The sequence below is a fragment of the Capra hircus genome, chromosome 15 (genome assembly GCF_001704415.2).
Source record: "Capra hircus breed San Clemente chromosome 15, ASM170441v1, whole genome shotgun sequence".
Lineage (NCBI taxonomy): Eukaryota > Metazoa > Chordata > Mammalia > Artiodactyla > Bovidae > Capra > Capra hircus.
The window spans coordinates 917,430-927,324 of NC_030822.1; the positions used below are offsets into that span (position 1 = coordinate 917,430).

Consider the following 9,895-nt stretch of genomic DNA (forward strand, 5'->3'; position numbering starts at 1 on the left):
ATTTATCAACTTTTAAAATATATCTTTAATTATAATTGAGAACCTGAAGCAGTGAGGAGGCACTTCCTGACAATTCAAGACGGAAAGCTGAGCTCTTTTCTCCAGGGCAGCGGAGTGTTGCCTTTTGTCCAGGGCTCAATGGAGGAAAAGTACGGCGTATATGAGAATTGTGATGCTACCATGTCGCTGAGCCAGCAATGCATTCTCTTGTCTCTTTTCTGATTTTAGGAGTACAAAGCCAATGACTGGGGGAGGAAATATTACAAAGATCATGCATTTCATCCTCTTGGGATTCTCAGATTTCCCCAGAATCATAGTAGTGCTCTTTGTCGTATTCCTGGTGATATACATTTTGACCCTGACTTGGAACCTGTCGCTCCTCATCTTAATAAGAATGGACTCCCACCTCCACACCCCCATGTACTTCTTTCTCAGTAACCTGTCCTTCATAGACATCTGCTACGTGACCTCCACAGCCCCCAAGATGCTCTACGACTTCTTCCAGGAGCGGCAAACTATCACCTTAGTGGGTTGTGCTGTTCAGTACTTCGTGTTCTCCACCATGGGGCTGAGCGAGTCTTGCCTCATGACCGCCATGGCTTATGACCGATATGCCGCCATTTGTAACCCGCTCCTCTATTCGTCAGTCATGTCGCCCGCTCTCTGCGGTCGGATGGTACTGGGATCTTACATGGCTGGACTCTCTGCTTCTATATCCCAATTGTGTGCCATGCTCCAGCTCCAGTTCTGTGGGCCTAATGTCATCAACCACTTCTTCTGTGACCTGCCCCAGCTGTTAGTTCTCTCCTGCACTGACACTTTTTTTGTGCAACTCTTGACTGCCGTATTAACAATGATCTTTGGGATAATAAATGCCTTAGTTATTATGATATCTTATGTCTACATTGTCATCTCCATCATGAAGATCACGACAGCAAGCGGCAGGTCCAAGGCTTTCAACACCTGTGCTTCCCATCTGACAGCAGTCACTCTCTTCTATACCTCAAGTATCTTTGTCTATTTGAGTTCCAGCACTGGTGGTTCCTCCAGCTTTGACAGATTTGCCTCAGTCTTCTATACGGTGGTGATTCCCATGTTGAATCCTTTGATTTATAGTCTGAGGAACAAAGAAATCAAAGATGCCTTGAAGAGGTTGCAAAAGAAGAGACAGTGTTGCTGAGGCCACAGACTGAGATTTCTGACAGATTTGTCTTGTTAGAGTGACCTGCCTTAACCCTCAATAATATTTATATGAATGGACTACAACAAAGTTCATTCTGCCTTTGACAAAGAAGGCTTAATTTGACCCAGATAATATGCCAAAATGGGCCAACTCCTGAATCAAACTACACAAACACAGTATCTTTAAGTCCTAGAGACCCATTGTTTTTATCCTCCATGTGGAGTGGCCTCATTACTTATTAATCTATTAACAGTTATTCATGAAAATCAAGGGTTAGAACCTGTTGCTTCTTTTCTACTATTGAGATGGAACAGGTTCCATCTCAGGATTCCGACGTTAGGAGTGCGTGAACCTTGTCCCCCAAATATTCTAACACAGCAAAATCCAGACGTGGTGGTCATTGATGTCCATTTTGTGTTTCTGGCCGGAATGAGAACGAGCACACAGAGAGGGTGTGTCTTTGGACAGAAACAAGGTATACAATTGGCCTAGTTGTGCCTTCCTGGAAGACTAGTCCAATACAGCTAATGTTTGAGTGCTTTTTATATAATAAGTTCAGTGCTTTTTATATAATAAGTTATTGATCACATTCTAGTTCCACAGTTGTAGTCTGAATAGGAGGATGACATGATTTGAATAAAGAGAGGTGGAATGAAGTGTGTGGCCCCTTCAGGGCTGTTAACTTATGATTCTGATGCTGTAACATTCTGCATCTAGCATCCAATGGGAATTTCTGACGGGGATGATATTCAAAATCCATGTCACAGTCAGTAGCAATTTCTGATATTGTGAAGTCAAGCTCCTCTTTCCCTCCCTCACTAAGTCTGAAAAATTTATCCTTGGTTGACATAGCTAGTGGGATCATACTGTCAAAATAATTCCTGCTCTTTCAAGCATCTGAACATATGTGATGTGATGGGAATTGTGTGAGAATTCATGGCAATAATAAAGTCACCAAATATTCCATGTTGCAGAGTAAGGGCCAATATGGAAGCACCAATATACATTCCTTTCTATTGTCTGTGTTCAACATGTCATGTCTGAGAAATTTATGGTTGTATGCAAGCAATATAATCACCAAGATGGAATGGCTAGAAGTACTTTATGCTGATATTTTCCTGGAAAACTCTAACCTCAAGGGGCAAGAAATAGTTTGTGGGATAAGCAGGGTTATCAGCTCTAGCCAATTTTTGTCTTCAGAAGCAGGATGTAAATCTGTGGTCCCATGGTCTGGTTAAAAAGGAAAACAAGGTGCTATCCTGACTGTTGAGTTTCCAGATCTCCCAGACTTTAACAAGCTAGTTAAATTGTATCATTAATTTATATTTTGTCCTTAGGGAGTCATTGGATTCTTTTGTTGATGTTGTTGTTTGTTTTGTTTTGAATTTATTTATTTTAGCTGGAGGATAATTACTTTACAATATTGTAGTGGTTTTGCCATACACTGACTTGAATCAGCCACGGGTGTACATGTATCCGCATCCTGAACCCCCCTCCCACCTCCCTTCCCTTCCCATTCCTCAGGGTCATCCCGTGTGCACCAGCCCTGAGGATCTTCTCTCATGCTTCGAAACTGGACTGACAATTTGTTTCACATAGTCATTGGATTCTTAATACTGTTTTAGGATTTCAATGCCAATGGTCCCATGAATTATCCCACTTAATAAACAACTGTAATGAAGTATTTGAAGCCCTTGTACAATTTTCCACTAGTTCACACATGAATATGACTGAGAGAAGGGGAACTGTTGAACTTTTGCTAGAGTAGAATTAGGGCTACCCCATGCCAAAGAAATAGTGCAGCACAAATAAAGGATATGTGCCCGCTTCACCCCCATCCAAACATGGGAACATTTTCTTAAGCATTGCTCTTTAAAAATGTGTAAGAGTGTATGCGAAATCTTTTTCTAACAGTCTCTGAAGTCTTCAGTAGGAGAGAGACACCTGCTACATGTTGACAATACAGTGTTGATTATAGTGACTATGCTGTGCATTAGACCTCCAGAACTTATTCACCCTCCAATTGCAAGTCTGTGCCTTCTTCAGTTCCCCTGCTCCTCTCGAAGCTGAACATTTTTCTCTTGTTTGTATTCACCTTGTCTTCATCATCGAATCATCTGTTGATGGACACTTAGCTTGTTTCCATACTTTGGCTTTGTGATTAATGCAGCGATAAATATGGAAGCACATATTTTTGATAGCCTATTTTTATTTCCGTTGGATATATACCCATAACTGGGATTGCTGGACCACATGGTAGATCTATTCTTAATTTTTGAGGAATCTCCATAATGTTTTCTGTAGCAGCTGAGCCCTTTTGTGTATCCCCACCCACAGTGTACAAGCATTCTCTTATCGCCACATCCTTACCAACACCTGTGCTCTCCCTTTTTCTCTATGACTGCCATTCTAACAGTTGTGAAGTGAGGTATCATTGTGGCTTTAATTTACATTTCCCTGATGATTAGTGATTTGAATACAAAGAGAACCAAACTGAGCATATCACAAATAAAATGTCAAAATGTAAAGACAAGGAGATAATCTTAAAAGCTGCAAGAGAAAAGGCACTTATTACATACGAGAGAACTTTCTTAAGGCTACCAGTAGCTTTTTCACTAGAATGTTTCAGCCCAAAGGCAGTGGCACTATATACTCAAAGTGCTGAAAGAAAAACTTCCCAACCAACAGTGGTCTATCTGGGTAAGTTGTCCTTCAGGATTGAAGGAATTATAGGCAGTTTTCCAGGAAAATGAATCTGATGATTTTACACTAGATTGACTTTACAACAAATGTTAAAGGCACTTTTTCAAGCAGAAACAAAAGGTCACTAATTAGCAATGCAAAACATGTAAAAATATAAATCTCTCTGGTAGGAGTCACTAATGTTGAATTCTGAATATGCTAGAGTAGCCATGCTGGTATGTCACTTTTAAATCTGGTGTGAAGATTAAAACTCAGAAGAGGTAAACATAACTAACACTGCAAAAATTTGTTAATGGATATACAAGAAAAAATAGTGTAAATTATTACATCAGAAAAGTAAAATGTGAGAGAGAAAGGCAAAAATGGTTCTTGCATGCATTTGAATATTAAGTTGTTCTCATGTTAAAACAGACTGTTTTAGGATAAGATCTTTAATGTAAGCCTCATGAATAATACAAAGCCAATCTATAGTAAATTCACAAAAGATAAAGAAAAATGAATCTAAGCATACCACTACACAAAATCATCAAATTATAAGGAAAGCAGAAGAAGAAGAAAGAAAGGAATTACAAAACAGTCAGAAAAATAAACAAAATGGCAATAGGAAATTCACATCTGTCAATAATGATTTAAATATAAACACTAAATTCTCCAATCAAACACAATGAGTGGTGAACAGATATAAAAGTTGAGCCCAGCTATATGTACCTACAAGAGACTCACTACAGCTTTAAGAACTCAAAGAAATTGAAATAGATTGAAAGTAAAGGGATGGAAAAAGTAATTCCATGTAAGTAAAAACCAAAATAGAGCAGGATTAAGCTATACTTATCTCAGAAAACTTAGACTTTAAGACGAAAAGTATTATAAGAGGCAAAGAAAGTCATTATACAATGATAAAGGGATCATTCCCACAAAGGGGTATAGCATTTGTAAATGTATATAAACTCAGCATAGTACATGGAAATATACAAATAAAATAGTAACAGACTTGAAGGAAGAAGCAGATAGCATTACAATAATAGTAAGGAAATTCAATATCCCACTTTTAACAATGGGTAGATCTTCCAGACAAAATATCAATAATGAAACATTGGAATTAAGCTGCACATTGAAACAGAGATGCTTAAGCGACACAGAACACATGCACAACTGAAGTAAAACACATTCTCTTTACAAATGCACGTCAATCATCCTCTAGGACAGAGCACATGCTAGGCCAGAAACGAGTCTCAAGAAATAAAAGAACATTGAAATGATATCAAACGTCTTTTCCAGACACAAATGTGCAAAACTAGAAATTAAATACAAAAAGAATACTGGAAAATTTGCAAATATGAGGAGGTTAAACAACACGCTACTGAACATCATGGGTCATGGAAGAAATCAAATTCAAAATTTAAAAACATTTGGGACACCCCTGGTGGTCCAGCAGTTAAGAATCTGCCTTGCAATGCAGGGGACATGAGTTTGATACCTGGTTAAGGACCTAAGATCCCACATGCTGCAGAACAACTAAGCCTGCACACTCCAATGACTGAACCCACACTCCACAGCTAGAGACTCCATGCAGCACAATGAAAGATCCCACATACTTCAAATAAGACCCAGTGCAGCCAAATAAATAAATAAATGGATATTTTTTAAAAAATGTCTTGTGACAAAGGAAGTAGAAATACAACATATAATTTATGAAATGTAGCAAAATCAGTTTTAAGAGGGAAATTCATAGCAATGAATGACTGCATAAATAAAGAGATCTTCCAAAGTGACTGTATCAATGTACATTTCCACCAACAGTGCAAGAACATTCCTTTTCTCCACACCCTCTCCAGCATTTATTGTTTGTAAACTTTAAGGATGGCCATTCTTAGCAATGTGAGGTGATATCTCATTGTAGTTTTGATTTGCATTTCTCAAAATGCCAGCAAATATGGAAAACTCAGCAGTGGACACAGGACTGGAAAAGGTCAGTTTTCATTCCCATCGCAAAGAAGGGCAATGCCAAAGAATGTTCAAACGACCACACAATTGCACTCATTTCACATGCTAGCAAGGTCATGCTCAAAATGCTTCAAGCTAGGATTCAGTAGTGTGTGAACCTAGAACTTCCAGACGTACCAGCTGGATTTAGAAAGGGCAGAGGAACCAGAGATCAAATTGCAAGCATCCATTGAATCATAGAAAAAGCAAGGGAATTCCAGAAAAACATCTCCTTCTGCTTCAGTGACTGCGCTAAAGGCTTTGACTGTGTGGGTCATAACAACCTGTGGAAAATTCTTAAAGAGGTGGAATACCAGACCACCTCACTTGTGTCCTGAGAAACCGGTATGCAGGTCAACAAGCAACAGTTAGAACCAGGCATGAAACAACAGACTGGTTCAAAATGGAGGCAGGAGTATGTCAAGGCTGTATACTGTCACCCTGCTTATTTAATTTATATGCACAGTCAGTCAGTTCAGTCGCTCAGTCATCTCCGACTCTTTGTGACCCCATGATCGCAGCACGCCAGGCCTCCCTGTCCATCACCATCTCCCGGAGTTCACTCAGACTCGCGTCCATCGAGTCAGTCCCTCAGTCGTCCCCTTCTCCTCCTGCCCCCAATCCCTCTCAGCATCAAAGTCTTTTCCAACGAGTCAACTCTTTGCATGAGGTGGCCAAACCTGGAGTTCAGCTTCAGCATCATTCCCTCCAAAGAAATCCCAGGGCTGATCTCCTTCAGAATGGACTGGTTGGATCTCCTGCAGTTCAAGGGACTCTCAAGAGGCTTCTCCAACACCACAGTTCAAAAGCATCAATTCTTCGGCACTCAGCTTTCTTCACAGTCCGACTCTCACATCCATACATGACCACTGGAAAAAACATAGCCTTGACTAGACAGACCTTAGCCGACAGAGTAATGTCTCTGCTTTTGAATATGCTATCTAGGTTGCTCATAACTTTTCTTCTGAGGAGTAAGCATCTTTAATGTTATGGCTGCAATCACCAAATGCAGTGATTTTGGAGCCCAAAAAAATAAAGTCTGATACTGTTTCCACTGTCTCTCCATCTATTTCCCATGGAGTGATAAGACCGGATGCCATGATATTTGTTTTCTGAATGCTGAGCTTTAAGCCAACTTTTTCACTCTCCTCTTTCACTTTCATCAAGAGGCTTTTGAGTTCCTCTTCACTTTCTGCCGTAAGGGTGGTGTCATCTACATATCTGAGGTTATTGATATTTCTCCCAGCAGTCTTGATTCCAGCTTGTGTTTCTTCCAGTCCAGTGTTTCTCATGATGTAGAGTACATCACATGAAATGCCATACTGGATGAAACACAAGCTGGAATCAAGATTGCCTTATGTTTTTAAATCTGTCTTAACAATCTGTTCAGTTTAAATGGTTAAATCATTGGTTTTATCACAAGGGTATATAACTACTACCAAATTGGAAGTGAAAGTGACTCAGTGTATCTGACTCTTTGCCACCCTGTGGACTATAGAGTCTATGGAATTCTCCAGGCCAGAGTACTGGAGTGGGTGGCCGTTCCCTTCTCCAGGGGATCTTTCCAACCCAGGGATCAAGCCCAGGTCTCCCACACTGTGAACAGATTCTTTACCAGCTGAGCTACAAGGGAAGCCCAAGAATACAGGAGTGAGTAGCCTATCCCTTCTCCAGCATATCTTCCCAGCCCAGGAATTGAACTGGGGTCTCCTGCATTCCAGATGGATTCTTTACTGACTAAGCTTTCAGGGAAACCAGAAGATCAGTGAGTAGTAGTAGCGTTAGTTGCTCAGTCATGTCCGACTCCTTGCGACCCCATGGATTGTAGCCCATCAGACTCCTCTGTCCATGAGATTCTCCAGGCAAGAATACTGGAGTGGGTTGCCATGCCCTCCTCCAGAGGATCTTCCTGACCTAGGGATCGAACAGATTCTTTACCATCTGAGCTTTACCATTCCTGACCCAGGGAGCCTGGGTCTTTATTATCAAGAGTTAAATCACATAATTAACTCATTACCCACCCATCTCTTTCTCCCCAGAAGTAAGATTAGTTGAAGAAGATGAAACTAAGAATAGGGCCTTCCTAAAATATCTCTATATCCCCAGGAATGACAGGATAGATGAGTTCCATTTAAAACAAACAAACAAACAAACAAAACCCAAAAGTTTGTGAGCATCATCTGAAGTAGATATTTTTAGTGAACGATTAGTAATTCATCATATTTTGGAAAGAACTCCAATTTAGAACGTATTAGTTATACCTGCTATTTGGGGGAGCTGCATCGTGAGCAGGCAGGATCTAAGTTCCACAACCAGGGATGGAACCCATGCACCAAGCATTGGGAGCTCGATTCTTTACCACTGGACCCCAGGGAATTCCCCGTTATGCCTACTATTAACAGAAGGCAGGCTGCACACTACACACTCTAAATACTTCATGAGCGTTATCTAACTTGAGTCTACTATCAGTCCTATATTATAGGTGACACTGCTAAATCTCAGCTAGGTTAACTTGCTGGAGGTCACACGCTTATCAAGTAGAAGACCTAAAATTCAACTCAGTTTGGCCAACACCAATGCCTGTGGCTGTAACCACGATAACTTATGGCCCCACCGTGAATTAGTTTCATTGTATTCCTTTTTGCTTAAATGTCTCATTTAGGCGTAGGAAATGATGCCATGCCCACCTCCCAAGGTGTTGATTGAGTGAGGTTAGGTGTTTGGGAAAATGTACGCATGCATATGGGCTTCCCAGGTAACACTAGTGGCAAAGAAACCGCCTGCAGGAGGCATGAGAGACACAGGTCGACCCCTGGGTCAGGAAGGTCCCCGGGAGGAGGGCATGGCCACCCACTCCAGCGTTCTTGCCTGGAGGACCCCACAGACAGAGGAGCTTGGTGGGCTGCTGTCCACTGGGTCGCCAAGAATAGGACACAACTGAAGCGACTCAGCACGCATGTGGGCGTGTGCACATCTATAAAAGGAGGCTGCTCTGCAGACAGGAAAGTGCTCACATGTGTGTGCTGGTTGTGTTCAAAGCGTTTTCCAGCTGTGTCATCTTGGGCAAAAGTTTAGCTCCATATATTCAGATCGCCACTTGGAAATCACAGGTGTAGGGCTAGAGGATCACCATGTCCAGCTCGGCTCATAGGACTCCAGTTTCACGGAAGGAAAAGCTGTAATGATGAGATCATGTCAGGCCCAAGGGAGAGTGAGAACCGACTCAGGAGGGACATGGTAACATAGGGCACGGAATTAGCAGGGACAAAAACTCCATGACAACCATGACCCCAGAGAGCAAGCACTTGGAGGCTTTGACCCCTGGTTATCTTCCCTCCCACCCAACTCTGCCCTTAGTAACTCATTTAAGAGGATATTCAATCTGGGCATCTCTCTGGCTGTGAGTGTATAATGGTTTAAAGGTTCCCATCTCAGAGAGCAATAGGTCCCACCTGGAGAATAGCAATTTCCTTCTCCACCAAACAGACGTAGTGGTTGTTTCACTGCCTCCTTTGAACCTTCTTACGTCGTTCTTAATCTGGTGACATTCTTGGCTTTCTTAACTTGCACAAACTCCCAAGTGACCATGTCCTTAGTAGATCAGATTTGAAAAGATTTTGATACATATGTATGCCCACCTCTTATTGGCTTATGCTTTTTATGTTACAGGCTTTACCACATTGCCTCTTAAAAATATTCTGTGATTATATTTGCCATTTCATCAAGCGTATTTCAAAATTATTTTAGGTAAGTGGAATTTTCAGTCATAATCAACTTTCAAATTGTTATAGTTTTTCTCTTATAGTTTCTGATTCATTGTTGTAATTCAGAAATTTCTTTTCCATCCCAAGATTATATAAAATCATATTATTAATTTTGCTAATCCTTTTAAAAAACTGTTGATTTACAATATTGTATTAGTTTCAGGTATACAGCAAGGTGGTTCAGCTGTACATGTACATGGAAATATAGACTTATTCATTTTCAGATTCTTTTCGTTATAGAGTATTACAAGATACTGAATAT

The 9,895-nt window shown here is 40.8% G+C and overlaps 1 protein-coding gene across 1 annotated transcript; it reads left to right on the forward strand.

Moving 5' to 3' along the window:
- LOC102168753 (olfactory receptor 5AN1-like) lies at nt 242-1,180 on the forward strand. The gene has a single exon (XM_013969980.2). The coding sequence runs from the start codon at nt 242-244 to the stop codon at nt 1,178-1,180; it is 939 nt and encodes a 312-aa protein (XP_013825434.2).